Source organism: Pongo pygmaeus, chromosome 22 (genome assembly GCF_028885625.2).
Source record: "Pongo pygmaeus isolate AG05252 chromosome 22, NHGRI_mPonPyg2-v2.0_pri, whole genome shotgun sequence".
Classification (NCBI taxonomy): Eukaryota; Metazoa; Chordata; class Mammalia; order Primates; family Hominidae; genus Pongo; species Pongo pygmaeus.
The window spans coordinates 49,104,598-49,127,928 of record NC_072395.2 but is presented as its reverse complement, the minus strand read 5'-3'; the positions used below and the strand labels follow the sequence as shown (position 1 = coordinate 49,127,928).

The 23,331-nt window shown below is 47.8% G+C and overlaps 1 protein-coding gene across 3 annotated transcripts in view; it reads right to left on the bottom strand.

Annotated features, from left to right (window-relative positions):
• DOP1B (DOP1 leucine zipper like protein B) overlaps positions 1-23,331 on the bottom strand; it is a 136,380-nt gene that overhangs the window by 43,888 nt on the left and 69,161 nt on the right. For all 3 annotated transcript variants that reach the window (XM_054468840.2, XM_063659904.1, XM_063659903.1), the window contains 9 exons: positions 22,008-22,199; positions 18,763-19,447; positions 16,832-17,103; positions 12,504-12,656; positions 11,222-11,322; positions 9,971-10,161; positions 3,319-4,948; positions 2,374-2,485; positions 1,433-1,621 (listed from right to left, as the gene is read on the bottom strand). In XM_054468840.2, the coding sequence (XP_054324815.2) occupies positions 1,433-1,621; positions 2,374-2,485; positions 3,319-4,948; positions 9,971-10,161; positions 11,222-11,322; positions 12,504-12,656; positions 16,832-17,103; positions 18,763-19,447; positions 22,008-22,199 (3,525 nt within the window). The remainder of the gene's footprint in view (positions 1-1,432; positions 1,622-2,373; positions 2,486-3,318; positions 4,949-9,970; positions 10,162-11,221; positions 11,323-12,503; positions 12,657-16,831; positions 17,104-18,762; positions 19,448-22,007; positions 22,200-23,331) is intronic.

Genomic DNA, 23,331 nt, shown 5'->3' with positions numbered 1-23,331 from the left:
AGTGCTACAGGAAGCTCCCCTAAAAAAGGTTTAGAAAATCTTTTTTTCTGAGTGAGAAAAAAGGTTTTCTGAATCTTTTTAAGAGCAGGTTCTTATAGGAGCTTCAAATACAGAATTCCCTTGGCACCCTAGGAACCGACAGAATGTCTGGAGGCTAACAGTGCACCGTGGTACCTAAATGCAGGATGGCAAGGCTCATCCCTGAGGCCACAGCTGGCACCTGGGGGCTCTCAACTGATGTCAGATGTGGCAGATAATTCTGAGATGCCACACACAGTAACACAGATGGTGAGCGACCGAGTCCTGCGCCTACAACCTTCTGAGGCAGACACTGAAAACCGAAGAAGACTAAACTATAATATAAATATTCACGGTTGTGTGTTTTTGGTTTAAGAACTCAAAGGCACCCTGACATTCCACTCTGATGGGGCCATGTTTGACAGGCACCACTAAAAGCAGAACAGAGATGAGCTGTCTAGCAGAAATGCTTTAGAGACTCAAGACTTGGATCTCTAAATCATTTAGAGGTGAGGATCTAGGTATCCCCGCCTTGAACCACTAGAGACTATTTTTTTTGAGACAGGGTCTCACTCTGTCGCCCAGGCTTGAGTGCACTGGAATGATCTCGGCTCACTTCAACCTCCACCTCCCGGGCTCAAGCAATCCTCTTGCCTTGGCCTCCTGAGTAGCTGGGGCTACAGGTGCCCGCCAACATACCCAGCTAATTTTTGTATTTTTTGTAGAGACGGGGTTTCGCCACGTTGGCCAGGCTGGTCTTGAACTCCTGGGCTCAAGCAATCCACCCATCTTGGCCTCCCAAAGTGCTGGGATTACAAGCATGAGCCACTGTGCCTAGCTCTAGAGACTTTATTTATTTTTATTTTTTTAATTTTTTTTTTGAGATGGGGTTTTGCTCTGTCGCCCAGGCTGGAGTGCAGTGGTGCGATCTTGGCTCACTGCAACCTCCGCCTCCCGGGTTCCAGCGATTTTCCTGCCTCGGCCTCCTGAGTAGCTGGGATTACAGACACGTGCTACCACACCTGGCTAATTTTTGTATTTTTAGTAGAGGTGGGGTTTCACCATGTTGGCCACGCTGTTCCTGAACTCCTGACCTCAGGAGATCCATCCACCTTGGCCTCCCAAAGTGCTGGGATTACAGGTGTGAGCCACCATGCCCGGCCACGACTTTATTTTTAACTACAAAATAAGGTGAATGGAAAATAAGAAGAAAACAGGCTGAAACCACTCAGAGTCCTCCATTTCAGGTATAGGGAACTTACTGATAACGAACTAAGAGATTTCTACTTCTGACCTCTGACTTGGGTTTCATTGAGCACATCTGTTTATCATGCACACTTTCCTATACATATTTATTTTGGGTGGAACAATACAAGACCAAGTAAATGACAGAACTACAAAGACGTCCTCTTACTTTGGTGGTTTTAAAGTAAACGGAAGAGGATCCCTTCGTGGCCCCTAGGAGATCGACAGGTCTCTTCTGAGTCTCCTCCTTTCTGAGAACATTCCAGAGAAGGGCCATGGTGTTAACAGTTCGAGGCAGCTCTTCCAAAATGGCATTTCTGGCATTCCTCAAGTTGGCAGGATCACCTGCGGCCATGGTCTAAAAATTAAAATGAATACATGAGGCCGGCTGTGTCTATGGAATGGTTTTTCTTCCCATGAGGGCAGCAGTGCTGGCGGGATTAGGTCTGGGCTGTTGGACTCTCTTCTAAGCAACTCATACATGTGGTGGTCTGGGAGCAATAAGCTTCTCTGTGCATTTCGACCCATGGTTCTCTTTCACAGAGACAGCTGGAGTCTGATGTTCCAAATTACAAACTTTTCAACCATTCAACCAAAGTGTTAGATGTATTCTAAGACTTAATCCCAGGGTATTCTACAGAGTAGAATAACCAACAGCTAAAATGTCTGCCTACTCAGATTTCATGAACACCATGATAGCAAGTAAAAAATACATGGAAAAAGATGACTATAAGCCTAAAATCAAACAAGTGGCTTTATATGTTATCTCATAGGCTACTGATGGAACAATGGGCAAAGGGCTGGCACAGGGAGTGCCAGCAGGAGGAAAACTATGTTTGCATGGCTGACATACATACTTCTGCATTTGCGTTAATTATATACATGCATTTGCATATGCATTTGTGTAGGCACTTGCATTGCTAACACACATGCATTTGCATACGTGTGTACATGACTTATGTAATATTTGCATACACATTTGCATCACCTCCATCCGCATATTAGTTACAGACATTACATACATACGTTATTTATTTGAAACAGTCATAGCCCAAAGACAAAACAATACATGAAAATTGCCTTGAACTCAGGAAAAAAAAAAAAATTTACCTTTTTGTTTTGGTTGGCTTGTTCCAAAAGACAAAAATGACTAATGGTCGTTAGACCTTCTAGAAGGGTGAGTGGATAATCTGGAGAAATGTTTTCCCTCTTGGAGGTTGTGCTGTGGTGAAGAAAAGAGAAACTGGTTTGAGAATTTTTAAAGAATGAGGCCATAAGGGTTTCTAATCCTATATATAAACCCAGGAACTAGAGAGAGATCACCATCCCGAATAAACTGGAGCTCTCGTCATGGAATATCATTATAATAATGTTAACCATCCTTTGTGCGATTTTACATTCATATAGTCACTTTGGAAAAATAGTTTCAATGTTTTAGAATTTCTGTGAAGATGATTCACATCTTTATTTCTGTTTTGCAAAAATAGTAGAGAGTAGCTGACATGCCCTGCAACACTGAGCTAAACTGGGTACCTGTGTGGATTTGAAATAAAGGATCAGGGCTGGGCGCAGTGGCTCACTCTAGCACCCCAGCACTTTGGGAGGCCGAGGCAGGGGGATTGCCTGAGCTCAGGAGTTCAAGACCAGCCTGGGCAACATGGTGAAACCCCGTCTCTACTAAAATACAAAAAATTAGCCAGGTGTGGCGGCAGGCGCCTATAATCCCAGCTACTTGGGAGGCTGAGACAGGAGAATTGTTTGAACCTGGGAGGCAGAGGGTGCAGTGAGCTGAGGTCATGCCACTGCACTCCAACCTGGGTGACAGAGACTCCGTCTCAAAAATAACATAACGTAACGTAACATAATGTAACATAAAATAACATAAAATAAAATAAAGGATCAGAACATTTAGTTGCTTGTTACCCCTCTTGACAATGCTAAACAGGCTTCTCATTGGGATGAAATTATCCTCCAACCGACATCCATGGCAAAACAGTCATTCGTTATAAAAACCATCACTAAAGCAATAAAGATGTCACAAGGAGCGCAACGCACCTGACAGAGAGCTTCACAGATTCGCTTTCATACTGCTTGACCAAGTCATCCAAGTTTTTGCAAATCTGGACAACAAAGGGCGTCACCGTCCAGCCCAGGGACTTTCCGAAGTAGGGCAAAGAATGTGTGACCAAGCTCACCCAGGCCGGATGCATGCCGTAGCCGTAGGCGGGCTGCAGACCCCTCACCACCGCAGAGACCAGCAGCCCCTGGGAGGTGAGGGGGTGGGGCTGCACGTACTGCAGGGCGCTGATGGCCTGCTGGAAGTTCAGGGCTCTCTGCCACTCCCGGGACAGGTCGGGCTGGTTTTCCGCCTCCTCGTGGGCCCGACCCAGGTGGTGTTCCAAGACAATCAGCACCTGCAGCAGCTTCAGCAGCTCAATCTGCAGCGGGTGCTCACTCCAGATCTGGTCCTGACCCAAGTTAATGAGACTCTCCTCAAAGAGGCTGTCCTCGGGCAGGGCCCTGCCGTGGTGGGCGGTGGCCAGCCCGTAGCGCTTCTGGCTCGTGTACATGGACGCCGACAGGGAGAGCAGGACAAACTCCTGAACTTTGCACCTCTGCAGCAAGCTGTGGATGAACTCCACGTTCTTCCCTTCCGAAGACTTGGCCACCGAGACCAGCTGCATCATTATCCTGATCAAAACCTCGACACTTTTGACCTGCACGTCCCGGTTGCCGAGAATGTCTCGGTGCGAGACTTTCAAATAGCAAGGGTAGTAGGAGCGCAGGAAGCTCAGGCAGAGGTAGGTGAGCAGCTCCAGGAGCAGAGAGTGGGGGCACACGTTGGGGGCCTGGGTCTGCAGCTTTCCGTAGAAACTCTGGCCAATGAGGGCCTCCTGGTGGCGAGCGAGGAGGTTGGAGATGAGGTTGAGGTGCGCGGTGGAGCTGGTGTCCATGCTAGTCCTGGACACAGCCTCGATGAATTCCTTAGGGTTGGTTTTGAGCACAGCCTCCAGCACCGAGAAGGCGTAGAGGACCCGCCGAGAGTCGTAGGGCTGCAGGTAGAGCAGGATGTGCTTGAACAAGGCCTCGACGGCCTCCTGCCTTTCCCGCTGCTGCTTCAGCAGCCTGGATGTGGTGAGGGCCTGGAGCTCCAAGTCGGCCTCCTCGTCGCTGGAGAACGACTCAGAAGCCTGCGTCTTGTCCGAGTCCACCCGCACCAGGCTTAACTTGGCCCCAGCCTTGAAGCTTTCTGACTGGAAGGCCGTCAGCAGGGCCGAGCGCTTGGGGTATGCCCTGCCCCCCATGGGGATGGGCGCACAGCAGTTCTCTTCGTTGCTCAGCTCCTGCGGGTCGTGGGAAGGGGAGGAGAAGGAGGACGTGTTCTCGCTGTCCGTGTGGCCGGAGCTTGTATCTGCAGACTCGGTGTGCTCGCTGCTGTCCGGGGCGCCGTGGGCCGTCCTGTCTGGAAGCTCCACGTAGTAGGGCAGCTCTTCCTCGCTCAGCTCGCCTCGCGGCGGGTACTTCTCAGGCTCCTTCTCCACTTCGGCCCAAATGGCTTCACGGTCCACTGTGGTGAACTGGCTCAGAGGCAGGTGCTCTTCAGAGCCGCTCTCCTGAGGCTCGGGCACTGCACATGCCTCTCTGAAAGAGGTTTTCTTCCTGTTAAACCAACGGTGCAAGTCATCTGAAAATTACAAGATGACAAACGACTTTAGAACAGAAGGGTCAGCTATGATACATTAGCTGTAGGGCGGTCTTTGTCTTAAAGCCAGACAGAAAGATCAATATTCCTAAAACTCTCACATGAAACACCACCACCAGAGTCCGGGTTACATTACAGACAAAAGTAGACAAAGGAAGGTGGATAGGTTTTACAGAATGTTCAAGGATGGGATCATTTAGTTATATTGTTATAGTAAACTTACGTATCTTAACTTTTTGGGGGGGAGCAATTTTTATATATACGTATTATTTTTTCCTAGGATTTCTCTTTCAAGAAATGTCTCCTGGCCGGGCGCAGTGGCTCACACCTGTAATCCCAGCAATTGGGAAGCCAAGGTAGGTGGATCACCAGAGGTCAGGAGTTTGAGACCAGCCTGGCCAAAATGGTGAAACCCTGTCTCTACTAAAAATACAAAAAGTTAGTTGGGCGTGGTGGCAGGCGCTTGTAATCCCAGCTACTTGGGAGGCTGAGGCAGGAGAATCATTTGAACACAGGAGGCAGAGGTTGCAGTGAGCTGAAATTGTGCCACTGAACTCCAGCCTGGGCAGTAAGAACGAAACTCCATCTCAAAAAAACAAAAAAACGAAATGTATCCTGCAGAAATGTCAGTAGAAGACTTTCAAAGCCATAAGGATGTGGATATTCACCGAAATGTCATGTGTGTATAAAAACAAACTGGAGGCCGGGTGTGGTGGCATGGTGGCTCATGCCTGTAATCCCCGCACTTTGGGAGGCCTAGGCAGGCAGATCACCTGAGGTCAGGAGTTTGAGACCAGCCTGGCCAACATGGAGAAACCCCATCTACTAAAAATACAAAAATTAGCTGGACATGGTGGTACGTGCCCGTAGACCCAGCGTGGGAGACTGAGACAGGAGAATCACTTGAACCTGAAAGACGGAAGTTGCAGTGAGCTGAAATCACGCCACTACACTCCAGACTGGGCAACAGAGCGAGACTCTGTCTCAAAATAAAAAAAGGAAAAATCAGGCCAGGTACAGTGAATTATGCCTGTAATCCCAATACTGTGGGACACCAAGGTAGCAGGATTGTTTGGGAGGCCAAGGCCAAGGCAGGAGGACTGCTTGATCCCAAGAGTTCCAAACCAGCCTGGGCAACATGGAAAAACTCCATCTCTACAAAAAATTTAAAAGCTATCTAGGTATGATGACACACACTTGTAGTCCCAGCTACTCGGGTGGCTGAGGCAGGAGGGTCTCTTGAGCCCAGGAGTTCGAGACTGCAGTGAGCTATGATGGTGTCACTGCACTCCAGCTTGGGCAACAGAGTGAGACCCCGTCTCTAAAAAGAAAGGAAAAAAAAAAATCAAGCAGCAGAAGAGTATTATACAGAATGAGCCCAATTAGGAGACAGTATATATAATACACAGCCACTATGAAAGTCTGGGAGACTACCTGCCAAACCATTAACAATCCCTAGTTCTATCAACTAGCATTACAAAGGACTTCCACTTAGGTTTCTATGTCCTCATTATTTCCATTTTAAAAATAAGCATGTTAGTACTTCTATAATCAGAAAACGTATGACACTTTTAAATATTCAAGTCTCTTTTAGGAGAAGTCAAATAGGCCACTGACCACTGCCTATTTAAAAAAAAAAAAAAAAGAAGAAAAGGAAAAAAAATAAGTGAGTCAAAAGTCTTTGATATTGCCAAACATTTTAAATAAGCAGTGTTCAATAAATCTATGCCATGAGCCGGGCATGGTAGCTCATACCTGTAATTCTAGCACTTTGGGGAGGCTGAGGTGGGCGGATCACTTGGGGCCAGGAGTTCAAGACCAGTCTGGCCAACATGGCAAAACCCCATCTCTACTAAAAATACAAAAATTAGCTGGGCGTCGTGGCGCGTGCCTGTAATTCCAGCTACTCAGGAGGCTGAGGCAGGCGAATGGCTTGAACCCGGGAGGCAGAGGTTGCAATGAACCAAGATTGCGCCACTGCACTCCAGCCTGGGCCACAGAGCGAGACTCCATCTCAAAAAAAAAAAAAAGAAAAAATCTGTCATTCTCATAAGGTTTTTAGGATGATCAAACAAGATAAAGGCACACAAAAGAGCTTTAAAAAACTCTATGCCATGGACGTCAAGCAAGATGAAGAAATGAAGAATCAGACATCAGAAATTGATGAGCTGCTTGAAGTGCATGGCAGTATTTTAAAAATAGATTTCTACAGGATTACAGAAATAGTGTGGGGTAAGCAGGACACTTGTCATTTTTTTCAGAGAAAGAAAATGGCAGAGCAAAGATGTTCTCTCCTATTCGGAGGTAGCAGACCATTTCTGTGGTCAGCAGGAAACACAGATTAGAGGAAGCAGCAAAGTAGTGCTAGGGGACTTTTAAAGCCCAAGGAAGGCCTGGCGCAGCGGCTCACGCCTGTAATCCCAGCATTTTGGAGGGCTGAGGCGGGCGGAACACTTGAGCTCAGGAGCTCAAGACCAGTCTAGCCAACATGGCGAAACACCCATCTCTACTAAAAATACAAAAACTAAGGCTGGGCATGGTGGCTCACACCTGTAATCCCAGCGCTTTGGGAGGTAGAGGCGGATGGATCACTTGAGGTCAGGACTTAGAGACCTAACCTGGCTAACATGGTGAAACCCCGTCTCCACTAAAAATACAAAAAATTAGTTGGCTGTGGTGGCCAGCGCCTGTAATCCCAGCTACTCAGGAGGCTGAGGCAGGAGAATTGCTTGAACCTGGGAGGCAGAGATTGCAGTGACTTGGGATCACGCCATTGCACTCCAGCCTGGGCAACAGAGTGAGACTCTTCTTCAATAATAATAATAATAATGCCCAAGGAACTGTGGAGATAGAGCTTTCCTCTTAAAACAGAAAGAAAAAGAAATACTAAAAAATGTAGCTGCCATGAATAGTAGCCAAACTTTTAAGAAGGTTCTTTGTTTACACTTCTTTCAGTTTTACTTTCTTACAATGTGGAACAATAAAATGTTTCCTATTTGATAGGGCAGCCAGCTTTTCCCCTAAAGGAAAACCAGAGGTTAGAGGTTTAGGCCAGGAGCCTTATAAAGACAGGAAACCATTTCACACACCTCTGCTTACTTAGCTAATGGGCTGCTTTTCTCTGTAAGATAAGATTGAGATAGCCAGGCGTGGTGGCTCATGCCTGTAATCCCAGAAATTTAGGAGGCCGAGGCAGGCGGATCATTTGGGGTCAGGAGTTCGAGACCAGCCTGACCAACGTGGTGAAACCCTGTCTCTACTAAAAATACAAAAAAAAAAAATTAGCCAGGCATGGTGGTGCATGCCTGTAATCCCAGCTACTCAGGAGGCTGAGGCAGGACAATCACTTGAACCCGGGAGGTGGAGGTTGCAGTGAGCCAAGATTGTGCCACTGCTCTCCAGCTTGGGTGACAGAGCGAGACTCTGTCTCAAAAAAAAAAAAAAAAAAAAAAGATTAAGATAAATACAGGATAAGAAAAAACAAGAACTGGCTAAATACAGACATTTGTCCTTTTTTTTTCCTTCACCCTTGATCTGGAGAGGGGGGTGTCTGGAGCTTATTCCTTTGGTTTCAACTTCTCAAACAGCATTAGCTTATAACTGTCCTTGAAGTGAGCTTGCTAGGCAGAGGCAAACTTGTTCTTCTTTTCTTTCTTTTTTTTTTTTTTTTGAGATGGAGTCTCACTCTTTTGCCCAGGCTGGAGGGCAGTGGTGTGATACTGGCTCACTGCAACCTCTGCCTCCTGGGTTCATGCCATTCTCCTGCCTCAGCCTCCCGAGTAGCTGGGATTACAGGCCCCTGCCACCACACCCAGCTTATTTTTTGTATTTTTAGTAGAGATGGGGTTTCACCGTGTTAGCCAGGATGGTCTCAATCTCTTGACCTCGCGATCTGCCTGCCTCAGCCTCCCAAAGTGCTGGGATTACAGGGGTGAGCCACCGTCCAGCCCTTCTTTACTTTTTAACCCTTGTCTTGCCACATTCTGGGCCTTGGATTTTACTTCTTAGACTAGGTCACTACAACCTTCTTATAGCCTTGTCTGTTACTTTTCTTGGAGTGAATGAATGCAGTACTTATTATTATTTTTAAATTTCTGCCTCAAGCTAAACAAACTCACTCAAAGTTTGCAAACCATCCCTTAGAAAATTGTGAAGTCATTAAATACAGCTATTGTAGGAAGTAACGTTAGTTCATAAAATGCATTAGATATTAATCATTGAAGTTTAATTGACTCATCAGGCTTATTTAGTTTTTCTTTTCTTTCCTAATTTCTACCTATATTCTTTTACGTTTATGTTAAAGATGCCTCTGGAGGTTCTCTGAACTGAAAGGTTTATTTCTTCTTCATTTCTGATAATCTGATTAACAAGATTTTATAGTCTAAAAGAATCTTAGAGCACAGATAGAAAATAAACCACTTACCTTATAGCTGAAGGTTCACAAATAAAAGTTATTTTATTTATTTATTTATGTATTTATGAATGACAGTCTCTCTCTGTCACCCAGGCTGGAGTGCAGTGGCACCATCTCAGCTCACTGCAATCTCTACCTCCCGGGTTCAAGAGATTCTCCTGCCTCAGCCTCCCGAATAGCTGGGATTACAGGCATGTACCACCACGCCCGGCTAATTTTTGTATTTTTAGTAGAGACAGGGTTTCATCATATTGGCCAGGCTGGCCTTGAACTCCTGACCTCAGGTGATCCACCTGCCTCAGCTTCCCAAAATGCTAGGATTACAGTTGTGAGCCACCGTGCCTGGCCAATTTTCCTTTTTTAATAACAAAATAATCTGGTTTTTCAGTGAAAACAGCAAACCCACTCCCTAATAGTTCTAAATGCTAGATCACTAGGTCCTTAAACTGACGAAATCCTCACAATTTACAAAGTACCATTTGCATCTAACAAAACCACCTAGTGGGCCTCAGTCTCTCAACTATCACTGCTGAGGTCCAGTCCCCCCACCCATTCCTCCCTCACCCCCAGGTCCTGTGCGGGCTGCTCACCAGCCGAGTTCTCCTGCTTGAGGCAATGGATGGAGGTTCTCTGGGTTTTTGGCTGCAGCAGGAGCAGGAGCACGGGTTCGAGGATGCGAGCCACGTCCCCGAGGGAGAGCGCACGCACCAGCCAGCCCTGGGCTGCTGCACCGATGGCGCCATCCGTGCAGGCCAGGCTGTCCAGCACGACAAACAAGGACCTGCGGTGGGAAACACACCAGTGAGTTCACTCGCAGCCACCCCTGTGCACCAGGCACCGTGCAAGACACTGGGCATAGTGCGTCACCCAACACAGGTACCCTAGGAGCTCCACCCAAGCTGGACTTCCAGACCCAAGTGGATGAGCGAACGGGGACTCAACTTTGGTTTCACGTTGGAATCACCAGTGGGAGCATTTAAAATCCCAATGCTCAGGCCTCACCCCGAATGGGTTATATATCTGAGTCTGGGCCTGGGCCTCAGGCATCAGAATCAGCTGGCATCTCTAAGGCCGAGTGCCTGGCCTCACACCTAGAGTTTCAGAGGCACTTGGGAAAAACAATGTGGAGTAGAATGGGCGGCAATCAAGTTCACCTCTTAAGCATGAGGCAGTGATGGAACAAGCACACACACCAAGTGTGGTCACTGCTCCAGGGGAGGTCTAGGCCATCTGACCTCCCTGCAAAGTCCCCTCGTAGGGGCATGCTGTAAAAGCTGCACAGGTGATCCCGGGGCATGCCAGGATTCCTCACATCCCAACCAAATTAAGAAAATTCCTAACATGTGTTCACATGTGTCTGGCCTAAATTCACTGAGGGGTTTATGGGAACCACTGGCTGTGCTCAGAGGGGTCATGTGCAGGGGTCACCTTTTCTTTTTTTGAGATGGAGTTTCGCTCTTGTCACTCCACCCAGTGGAGTGGCGCAGTCTTGGCTCACTGCAACCTCTGCCTCCCGGGTTCAAGTGATTCTCCTGCCTCACCCTCCCAAGTAGCTGGGATTACAGGTGCCCACCACCACACCCAGCTAATTTTTGTATTTTTAGTAGAGATGGGGTTTCACCATGTTGGTCAGGCTGGTCTCTAACTCCAGGCCTCGAGTGATCTGCCCGCCTCGGCTTCCCAAAGTGCTGGGATTACAGGAGTGAGCCACCACACCCGGTCACATGGGGTCATGTTTTCAACTGCACGCTCCTCTCCCTCCCCAGCCCCACACGTTGGGCAGGAACCTCTGTGGAGTTTCCTCGTGAGTTAACGGTAGATCATAACGAAGACCGCCTCACCTATCAAAGGAGCGATTGTGCGATGTTACTCGACTGCCTTGGATCTCTCTTGTCAGGTGCCAGATCACGGAAAATCTAAACAGAGCTTCCAGCCTTGTTCCCTTGATGAGGAGATACATGGGAGTGAGGAACTTGGTTTCGTAACTGACCACTGTCTTCAGTCACCATAAACCCCATTTAAACAATAGATCAAAGACTTCAGCAGAACTGACAGCAACCACAGCAAAGATGCTGCATTCTCCTTTGACTGATTAGGCCAGAAGGAAAAGGAGAACCTGCATCCTCTCTCTCTGATTGTTCACTTTAACACAGCGGCACATTCAGAACTCAGTATTAGAGTCCAGGGTCACCCCTATGGTCTGCAGCCAAAGGAAAACACAAAGGAGCATGGCTTCCTTGCAAGCATCAGGCCCAAGTGTCTTAAAGAACGAGGACACACAACAGACTGCAAAGGAGACCCAGGACAATAAATGCTCAATGAAATATATATATTTTTTAAAAATTGGTTTATTATTATTTTTATTTTTATTTTTTGAGACGGAGTCTCGCTCTGTCACCCAAACCAGAGTGCAGTGGCGCGATCTTGGCTCACTGCAACCTCCGCCTCCCAGGTTCAAGTGATTCTCCTGTCTCAGCCTCCTGAGTAGCTGGGATTACAGGCATGTGCCACCACGCCCAGCTAATATTGTATTCTTAGTACAGACAGGGTTTCACCATGTTGCCCAGGCTGGTCTCAAACTCCTGACCTCAGGTGATCCGCCTGCTTTGGCCTCCCAAAGTGCTGGAATTACAGGCGTGAGTCACTGCGCCCAGCCTTATTTATTTATTTTTGATAGAGATGGATCTCACTATGTTGCCCAGGCAGGTCTTGAACTCCTGGCCTCAATTTCTCCCACCTCAGCCTCCCAAAATGCTGGGATTATGGGTGTGAACCACCATGCCCTGCTTCAATAAGTTCTTAAAGGGACAATAAATACCCTACAACTGCCTATTTTGCCAAAACCTGCAGAAGCCCTGCAAGTCCTTCCAGCAAGTTTGGGCAGGTTTCCCCGGTGAGCCTCAATATGGTCACAAACCACATTTCCAGGGCTGTAAAAAGAATGGCTCATGCTTCTAGTGGCCTTCCAGTACTGAAATCCTAGAACACCTCTGCTTATTTTATTAATCACGATGTCCACTCAGCCCCAGAAAGACTTCGACTGAACGGATGTCAGTTGGCCAAGGGCACGTACAGCAGGGGCCGGGGCGCTGCAGGATGGAGGTGGCGGCCAGAAAGGCTCACCTTGTCAAGGTCCAGGAGGGCATGGCAGATGATGTCCTCGCAGATGTTGGCCGTCGGGGCTAGGCAGTGCAGCCGGTAGAACAATTCTACACAGGTGACGTGATGCTCCCGGGTCTCTTTGTTCAGCTGATTCCAAAGCACACGAGCCACCCTCTGGGACAAGGAAAAGGCAGGCAGTGGGGGACCATGTCAACACAGGCAACATCCACTCACATCCTCACTCAGTCAGTCCCAGCCCCGACATACTGCCTCTCACCTATATTTGCCATGTGAGAATCCTCCATGCCCAGAAACAAATCACCAACAAATAAATCAAAGAAACCCACCAAAGGCTGGGAGCGGTGGCTCATGCCTGTAATCCCAGCACTTTGGGAGGTCGAAGTGGGGCAGATCACCTGAGGTCAGGAGTTCAAGACCAGCCTGGTCAACACGGCAAAACCCCAACTCTACTGAAAATACAAAAATTAGCCAGGTGTGGCGGTGGCCACCTATAATCCCAGCTACTTGAGAAGGTGAGGCAGGAGAATCGCTTGAATCCAGGAGGCAGAGGTTGCAGTGAGCTGAAATCCTGAGATCATGCAACTGCACTCCAGCCTGGGCAATAGAGTGAGACTCTGTCTCAAAAAAAGAAAAAGAAAAAAGAAAAAAAAGAAAAACCCACCAAAGTCATCCGGGCAGCAGGCAATGTTATAGGAGGTCAAACCTGGAGGTTTCTGGCCGACTAAGAACACTGCAGCTCTTGCCTCAACCTCAACATTACTTTCAGAAAGGGAATTAACTGGAAACTGGACCAGAGGGGTTGAAGCATTCTTTCAACAGGCAGGTACCGAGCCTCACCCTATGCAGGCACTGGGGAATGCACAGATGCGCCCTCTGGGGAGTTTGGCAAGTTTACAGTGGTTGTCAAGATCACTCATTCTGGGGTTCAGCTCCATAGCACTTGGTCACCTCTGGGGTTTGCTCAAATTGGTTACCACGCAGCATGGATAAAGAGCCACGCCTGCCAGCTTTAGTTCCATAACTTGACTCTTCCCTTTTCCGTGCACAACGCCGTGGCAGGTGCCTGCCTCACTCTCAAAACACTATTACACCCTCAAATCGCGTCCTCCATCTTCCCAGCCCTGAACTGAGCTCATTAAACATACATGGTCTGCAAAGGGCTACAGCCCCTTGCCAAGTGGCAGGGAGCAGGAGCCAGTGTGCCTGCCCCAACAAGGATGAGACCCAGAAGGAGGGCTGGTCCCCACTTCCAGGAGGGAAATTTCTAAATTTCTAAAGACATTCTGATACTTCATAGACCATATGAAGTTTATCTCTCATAGACTGAAGTATTTTAGGCATAACTTAGATCAAATAACTTTTTTGGCCCATTTATTTCTACTCAACAAAACCATCTTTCTCTGCACAGATCAAGTTAACCACTGACTGGCTCCAACTCCTACCATTATTTTGTTACTTTTTCTCCAAGAGAAAGTGATTTCCAACAATCATATTACAATTGAATTCTGATATAAAACTTTTTGACTAAGTAGACCCCCCACTTCCTTGCTGTCACTATGGCAAATATATATGCAAGAGACTCCCTTCTGGAAGGTTTAAAAAATTTTTTTGCAAGGTTTCTGAGAGTTGATGCTGATCACAAAACCATACCTACTCCCTCATACATATTTTTTTGAGACAGGGTCTCACTATGTGCCCCAGGCTGGAGTGCAGCAGCACGATGTCAACTCACTGCAACCTCTGCCTCCTTGGCTCAAGTGATCCTCCCACCTCAGCCTCCCAAGTAGCTGGGACTACAGGTGTGTGCCACCATGCCAGGTTAATTTTTGTATTTTTTTTGTAGATATGGGATTTTGCCATGTTGGCCAGACTGGTCTTGAACTCTTGAGCTCAAACAAGCAGCCCTCAGCTTCCTAAAGTGCTGGGTGCTGGGATTACAGGCGTGAGCCACCGCGCAGGGCCTTCCTTCACATGTTTAAACCTTACTCTACTCCTCTGTTCTGGGTGTTGTCTTAGTTATCTGAAATCTGCCAACACTACCTGATAAGAAAGGTCAGGGCACCCTTGGGCTATCTGACCTTTTCTTGTTTGCACTGTGGGAAGCAGGAACTCTGGTATGTGAGCTGTTCCTCAGGATTAAAAAAAGGCTGAAAGATCAGACAACAGCCCTGTCTAGAGTCTGAGAATTGGGGGCACATCCTGGCTATGGGTAAGATTGCTGTGTCTCTAGTTCCAGCATCTGCAACAGGGACAGGCACTAGCTGCCGCTGTCCCCAACTCTCAAGAACTGTATAGTACATAAAAGTATGCTCCAAGGAATAAATCCTGGTACTCTATTGCACAGTAGGGTGACTACTGCTAACAATAATGCATTGTGTATTTCAAATTGCTAAAAGAGAGGGTTCTGAATGTTTTCACAACAAAGAAATGATAAATGCTTAAGGTGATGGGTATGCTAATTACCATGATTTGATCATCACATAATGTATAAATGTGTCAGAATATCAAATCATACCCATAAATATATACAATTATTACATGTCAATAAAAAAAGTATGCTCTTGGCCGGGCATGGTGGCTCACACCTGTAAGGCACTTTGGGAGGCCGAGGTGGAAGGATCACTTGAAGTCAGGAGTTTGAGACCAGCCTGGCCAATATGGTGAAACCCTGTCTCTACTAAAAATACAAAAATTAGCCAGGCGTGAGGGTGCACATCTGTAGTCCCAGCTACTAGGGAAGCTGAGGCAGGAGAATCGCTTGAATTCAGGAGGCAGAGGGTGCAGTGAGCCAAGATGATGCCATTGCACTCCAGCCTGGGCAACAGAGCAAGACTCTGTCTCAAGAAAAAAAAAAAAAAGAAAAGTATGCTCTAGTGCCAGGCAAGTGGTAAGTACTTGAATATGTACTACATGAAAATGAAAGTAAAAATCAAGGCTTCAGTAAGAACTTGGAAAAGCTTCCCTCACTGCCCCAAAATAAAAGGAATGTATTTAATGCTGCCACTTTTATTCTATGAGTATCTTTCCAAAGCTTCATGGTCTCAATTCTTTCTTCTTTTTTCTTCCCTGTGCCTATATATAGTGTAAATATGCCAAATTTTCTGATCTCTGATCTATGTAGGGCCAAGATGAAACTTGCTTAATCACTGCTACTTATAGCGGTTCCAGTCCTGGTTTCAAGTTCTATCTACTCAAGATCTAATGTGACTCAACTCTAGCAGGAAGAAGAAATGTGGCACAAAAGTCAACGAGCAGCTGGGCACGGTGGCTCACGCCTATAATCCCGGCACTTTGGGAGGCTGAGGCGGGCCTCCCAAACTCCTGAGGTCAGGAGTTTGAGACCAGCCTGGCCAATGTGGTGAAACCCCATCTCTACTAAAAATACAAAAATTAACCAGGTGTGGTGGCAGGTGCCTGTAGTCCCAGCTACTCGGGAGGCTGAGGCAGGAGAATTGCTTGAACATGGGAGGCAGAGGTCGCAGTGAGCCGAGATCATGCCACTGCACTCCAGCCTGGGTGACAGAGCAGGACTCCGTCTCAAAAAAAAAAAAAAGTCAATGAGCAATTAAATAAAAGCTCCCCCAGGACCTGACACCGCAGATGGTGTCCCACATGGAACCAAAGCTGAGCGGTGTGAGGAGTTCCACAGACGGACCCTCTCCCCAGCAACTGGTGAAAATTATTTTAAAACCAACAACAACCAACCATTTAGAGCCTGGAAATTATCCAAAGGACACTCAGGAAATAAAGAAACATTTATTCCGGAAAACCTATGACATTTCAGTCAAAGCAGCAAGAGTCACGGCACTTGAGCCATGACCTGCTCATCATCTCTTTCCTTCCCCAGCTCAGCTCCATGGAAACGCCACTATCCACTCTGGTGCGTGTGGCCAAGCAAAAGGGTGCTCTCTTTCCCCCGCTCCCAGTCAAGGGCTTTTGCACCTCCTGGGAGGGGCAGGCCACCAGGACGTCACCTTCCCACCCCTCTGCTGGATGTGGCAGAGGTTAAATCCAGGTGAGTACAGTGGAGGAGTCATGGGCTCCCTGCCTCTACCCAGACCGCACTCCCAGGCAGGGGTTCCACTCAGTCATGGCAGGCCCAGAATACTGGGGCCCCAGTTGCTCTCACAGTAGCTTTCCTGGAGGGTGAAAGTTACATGCTGGGAGAGGCAGCCTCAGAAGACCAAAGGCTACTGCCTCTGCCCAGTGCCCTATAGAATATCACTCCCAGAAAAGTGGGCCACTGCCCCCATCCCCAGCAACACGGTTCTGAGTTCTGCTCAGGGGGAGAAGGAGGCCATAAGAAGAGTGCTGCCAGTGGGGAATACCTGATAGAAATCTGTTTTCTCTGCAATGACTTTCAATATCCCCGGAGCAATGGGAGGAACCGTCACCATCTGTAGCTTGCCAAAAAAAGGGTTGTGTCCAGAGCTCTTATAGCGTTTCATCTTGTCTTCAATGACAAGGGCCAGGGACTGGGAATGGTTTATCACTTCCAGCAGAGTGGAAATGGCCACGTTCTGGAGGTAGCAGTCAGTCACACAGCAGCAAATAGTCATGAGGGACTTCAGCCAAGATGGAAAACTGGAATCACCAGCTCCTGAAAGGAAGCCAGCCGGAGAGGCAGAAACAGGCAGAACCACGTGAGAATGGGTCCCCAGTCTGCAGATTCTACAGCACCCTAGATCTGGGAAGTTACCTGAGAAATCCACCTGGACAGCAGTGCGCTAACCTCCCGCTAGTGAGACTTATTTGGAAATAAGGTCTTTACAGAGGTAATCAAATTAAGATGAGGTTGTTAGGGTGGGCCCTAATCTAATATGACTGGTGTCCTTATAAGAGGGACATGTCAAGGGAAGACAAGACATACAGAGGACACCCTGTGAAGACAAAGGCAGAGACAGGACTGATGCAGCTGCAAGCTGAGGAGCCCTCCAAGGGTTGCCGGCCAGCACCAGAAGCTGAAGAGGCCAAGAAGTATTCCATCTGGGGTCTCAGAAGAGGAGCATGGCTCAGCTGACACCTTGATCTTGGACTTCTGGTTTCCAGAACTATGAGACAAATTTCTCAGTTTATGGTACTTTGTTAGAGGAGCCCTAGCAAACCAATATATAAAATATTGGCCAGGCACGGTGGCTCACGTCTGCAATCCCAGCACTTTGGGAGGCCAAGGTGGGCAGATCATATGAGGCCAGGAGTTTGAGACGAGCCTGGCCAACATGGTGAAACCCCATCTCTACTAGAAATATGAAAATTAGGGGGCCAGGTGCGGTGGCTCACGCCTGTAATCCCAGCATTTTGGGAGGCCTAGGCAAGTGGATCACGAGGTCAAAAGATCAAGACCATCCTGGCCAACATGGTGAAACCCTGTCTCTACTAAAAATACAAAAATTGGCTGGGCTTGGTGGCGTGTGCCTGTAACCCCAGATACTTGGGAGGCTGAGGTAGGAGAATCACTTGAACCTGGGAGGCGGAGGCTGTAGTGAGCCAAGATCGCGCCACTGCACTCCAGCCTGGCGACAGAGCAAGACGCTGTCTCAAAAAAAAAAAAAAATTAGCTGGGTGTAGTGGCACATGCCTGTAGTCCCAGCTACTGGGGAAGCTGAGGCAGGAGAATCACTTGAACCCAGGAGGTGGAGGTTGCAGTGAGCTGAGTTGGTGCCACCACACTCCAGCCTGGGCAACAGAGCCAGACCCTTTATCAAAAAAAAAAAAAAAAAACCCCAACACAAAAAAACTTTATCAACAGGTATCATCAAATAGTCTATTTACTATTACTGAATGCCATTCATGTTCTAGGTCTTCTGATGGGCTGTGCTGGACACCCAGGGTTTAAAAACATAGGCCCCACCCTTACCACTTTGCCATGTAGTGAGACACAAGTCAAAAATGTACTAATTACAAATGAGGAAGGAAACAAATGAGGCCAATAGCACCTTCTTGGCTTACACAATTTGAGCTAGTCTTTAAATATAGGTTGAGAATCTCTAATCTGAAAATTCCAAATCCAAAATCTGAAACCTTATTAGCACTGACATGATGCTCGAAGGAAATAGTCACTGGAGCATCTTGGATTTTGGATTTCTAGATTAGGAATGCTGAACCGGTAAGTGTAAGGCAAATATTCCAAAAATCTGAAAAAAGTCCTAAATCCAAAATACTTTTGGTCCCTAGCATTGTGGATAGGGGATATTCCACCCACATCAATCGCCTCATCGTATGATTCCCGAAGAGGGACTTCAGCAGGGCTGCCTCTCACCTGGCAGCTGAAAGAGTGTTGCACAGAGCTGCTCGGTCTCTTCCTCGGACAGGTAGACAGGGAAGGTGGCACAGTCCAGCAGCAGGTGGCAGGCGGCAGCAAAGGCCTCCCTGCATTCCTCCCTGGAACCCCCCAGGTCAATGACCACCTGCTCAACATCCCATTCTCTCCCGTTTTTCCTGGCAGGGCTGCTGGGCGAAGACGATGGTGACTCTGAACTTTTTGTCTTGAATGGAGACCCTCGTGCTGTGAACAAGTCTGAAAGCATCTGCTTGAATTGAGGCACAGTGATGGGCTTGGGCTCCCAAGAGTTCTTCCTGCTGGAATCATTGGCTGCCAGGCTCTGCGTCCCATCCCTGTCCCTCTTCCCTGCAGGCTCCTCGGACTTGCTTTCTTCTCCTGACGCTGTCAGCTGTACTCCAAAAATGTTCTTCCTGGCAAAGTTGGCGATTAGCTCTTGGATGCAAAGAAACGTCCTCTGCATGCTCCCGCTCTTCTTCCAAACGTCGTCCCTTTCCAGAGAAACTCGAGGAACCCTCAAGTGCTCAGAGAGCTCTGGTGACGAGGCACTGAGCCCGATCCCACTGTCCTCAGACTTCAGAGGGGGAAACGAAGCATCTTCGTCACCGGGAATCACTGCCTTTGTTTCCAAAATTATTTTGCCGTTCTCACCTTTTACTGGGCTCTGTAAAAAATAAAAAGATGTGAATTGTGCATCTCAACACCAAGCTATTCAAGTATGAGTTGAAATCATGAATGTATTTCAATTCTGTTTTTCAAAATCATCACTGTCTAGACTAGAGAATCCCTGTGTTAAGTGTATGATGAAATTTAGGAGGCACCCAAAGCAGGGGAAGGAGAAGGGTGGGTAGCAAAGAGGAGGCTGGTGCACCCACATGCTCTCTGGGGAGCCCACATGCTCTCTTTTGGGCCTATTTTTCTTGTGTTTTTGTCTAAATATATAACCCCTTTAGAGTTCAAAAAAGTTGTTTAAGAATTGTTTCTGCCAGGCGCGGTGGCTCAAGCCTGTAATCCCAGCACTTAGTGAGGCTGAGGTGGGCGGATCACCTGCCACAATTCTCTGGACAACAGAGCGAGAACTGTTTCTGACAAATTAACAAATATGAATGAGGAAACTGAACTGAGGGCAAAATAAAGGTATGAAGAAATAAAATAAGGCCAGGTGTGGTGGCTCATGCCTGTAATCCCAGCACTTTGGGAGGATGAGGTGGGTGGATCTCCTGAGGTCAGGAGTTCAAGACCAGCATGGCCAACATGGTGAAACCCCATCTCTACTAAAAATACAAAAAATTAGCCAGGCGTGGTGGTGCGTGCCTGTAATCCCAGCTACTTTGGAGGCTGAGGCAGGAGAATCGCTTGAACCCATCAGGTGGAGGTTGCAGTGAGCCAAAATCATGCCACTGCACTCCAGCCTGGGCGACCGAGAGACACTCTGTCTCAAAAAAAAAAAAAAAAAAAAGTAAAGCAAGTCAGAGAATAGTGTATGTTATGGGTTGAACTGTGTCCCCCCAAAATATGTTGAAGTCCTAACTCCCAGTACCCGTGAATGTGACCTTAATTTGAAAATAGAGTCTTTGCAGATGATCCAATAAAGATGAGCTCATTAGGGTGGGCCCAAATCCAGCAGGACTGGTGTCCTTATGAAAAGGGGAGATCTGGACACAGAGACAGACATGCACACAGGATGACGGCCAGGAGAACATAAAGGCCGAGACTGGGCTGATGCTTCGACAAGCTGAGGAATGCTGAATATTGCCAGCAGACCACCAGAAGCTCGGGGGAGGCATGAGACACACTCTTTTTCCCCAGTGCACTCAGGAGGTGCCAACCTTGCTGTCAGGCCCTGGCCTTCAAAACCATGAGAAAACCAATGTCTGTTGTTGAAGCCACCCAGTCTGTGGTACTTTATTATGGCAGCCCCAGCAAACTAATCCAGTACCTCATTTCACTTATATTCGAAATAACCAAAATCACATGCTACAAACACACACATAAAACAGTCTGCAAGGCTAGTTATAACTAGCCCATTAACTGTAGTTACATAGTTATTAACTATATCTAACCATTAACTACAGTTACAGAGCAGGCAAGTAGCATGAGAATGCGTGAAACAAAGGGTGCTAAACTTAAAAAATTTTTTTTGTAGAGACAGGGTCTTGCTCTCACTCAGGCTGGAGTGCAGCCATGCAATCATGGCTCACTGCAGCCTCAACCTGTTGGGCTCAAGCGATCCTCCCACCTCAACCTCCTGAGTAGATGGAACTACAGGTGAACATCACCATGCCTAATTTTTATTTCTATTTTATTTTATTTTATTATTATTATTTTTTTTGAGACGGAGTCTCGCTCTTTCACCCAGGCTGGACTGCAGTGGCGCTATCTCGGCTCACTGCAAGGTCCGCCTCCCCGGTTCACACTGTTCTCCTGCCTCAGCCTCCTGAGTAGCTGGGACTACAGGCGCCCGCCACCGCACCGGCTAATTTTTTGTATTTTTAGTAGAGACGGGGTTTCACCATGTTAGCCAGGATGGTCTCGATCTCCTGACCTCGTGATCCACCTGCCTCAGCCTCCCAAAGTGCTGGGATTACAGGCGTGAGCCACTGCGCCCAGCCCTTATTTTTATTTTATTTATTTATTTTTTTGAAACGGAGTCTTGCTCTGTCGCCCAGGCTGAAGTGCAGTGGCGTGATGGCTCACTGCAACCTCCGCCTCCCGGGTTCAAGAGATTCTCCAGCCTCAGCCTCCCAAGTAACTGGGACTACAGGAATGCGCCACCATGCCTAGCTAATTTTTGTATTTTTAATAGAGATGGGGTTTTGCCATGTTGGTCAGGCTGGTCTTGAATTCCTAACTTCAGGAGATCCACCCACCTCAGCTTGCCAAAGTGCTGGGATCACAGGTGTGGGCCACTGCACTTGGCCTAATTTTTATTTTGTAGAGAGATGAGGTCTTGCTATGTTGCCCAGGCTGATCTCGAACTCCTGGGCTCAAGCAATCCTCCTGCCCCAGCCTCCGAAAGTGTTGGTATTACAGGTGTGAGCCATTGCACCATGCCAGGTGCTAAAACCTTTTAAAATGAGGGTTTTACAAGCATATTTGACATATCACCTAGGTATCGTCTCGTCTTTATTCCTATCCTAACCAACCCTAAAGACTTTCTACTCCCAGGAAGGCATAAGCTGCTTTTAGCCCCCAGAACCATTTCTGCCCCTCAGAGTACACACCGAGGTTCCGCTGCTGGACTCCGTGTCGAGGTAGGAAGGTGGCATCTGGACTTTGCTGAGCACCTTGAAACATGTCTTCAAGGCATGCGTGAGTTCAGGTAAACTTAAGGCCTCCATGTCCTCAGCAAGAGGCTGCACCAGGCAACCGAGCACCTGAGGGAGATACTGGGTTTGCACCTCAGAGTAAAGTTCCTGTGAAATAAACACATAGGTTAACCCCACATGGTTGGTTCACAATCAGAAAAACAATGCATCTCAAAATGGCATCTAATTCAATTTTTTAGGGCATAAATTTCACACTAATTTTCTTCCTTTCTTTCTTTTTTTTTTTTTTGAGACAGAATCCTGCTCTTTAGCCCAGGCTGGAGTGCAGTGGCGCGATCTCGGCTCACTGCAAGCTCCGCCTCCTGGGTTCATGCCATTCTGCTGCCTCAGCCTCCCGAGTAGCTGGGACTACAGGCGCCTGCCACCACGCCCGGCTAATTTTTTGTATGTTTAGTAGAGATGGGGTTTCACCGCGTTAGCCAAGATGGTCTCGATCTCCTGACTTTGTGATCCGCCCACCTCGGCCTCTCAAAGTGCCGGGATTACAGGCGTGAGCCACCGTGCCTGACCCACATTAATTTAATTTAATTTAATTTAATTTAATTTAATTTAATTTAATTTATTTATTTATTTATTTGAGATGGAGTCTCGCTCTGTCGCCCAGGCTGGAGTGCAGTGGCGTGATCTCGGCTCACTGCAAGCTCTGCCTCCCAGGTTCACGCCATTCTCCTGCCTCAGCCTCCTGAGTAGCTGGGACTACAGGCGCCCGCCACCACACCTGGCTAACTTTTTGTATTTTTTTTTTTAAGTAGAGACGGGGTTTCACCGTGTTAGCCAGGATGGTCTTGATCTCCTGACCTCGTGATCCGCCCACCTCAGCCTCCCAAAGTGCTGGGATTACAGGCGTGAGCCACCGTACCACATTAATTTTCAAATCAGAAAACAAAAGAAGACTGGGTGCAGTGGCTCATGCCTGTAATCCCAGCCAGCACCTTGGGAGGCTGACGCAGGGAGATTGCTTGAGCTCAGGAGTTCGAGACCAGTCTGGGCAACACAGTGAGACCCCATCTCTACAAAAAATACTAAAATTATCCAGATGTGGTGGCACGTGCCTGTGGTCTCAGACACTTGGGAGGCTGAGGTGGGAGGATTGCTTGCTTGAGCCTGGGAGGATGAGGCTACAGTGAGCTGAGATCATGCCACTGCACTCCAGCCTGGGTGACAGTGAGGCTCTATCTCAAAAAAGAGAAACAAGGATGGGCATGGTGGCTCACGCCTG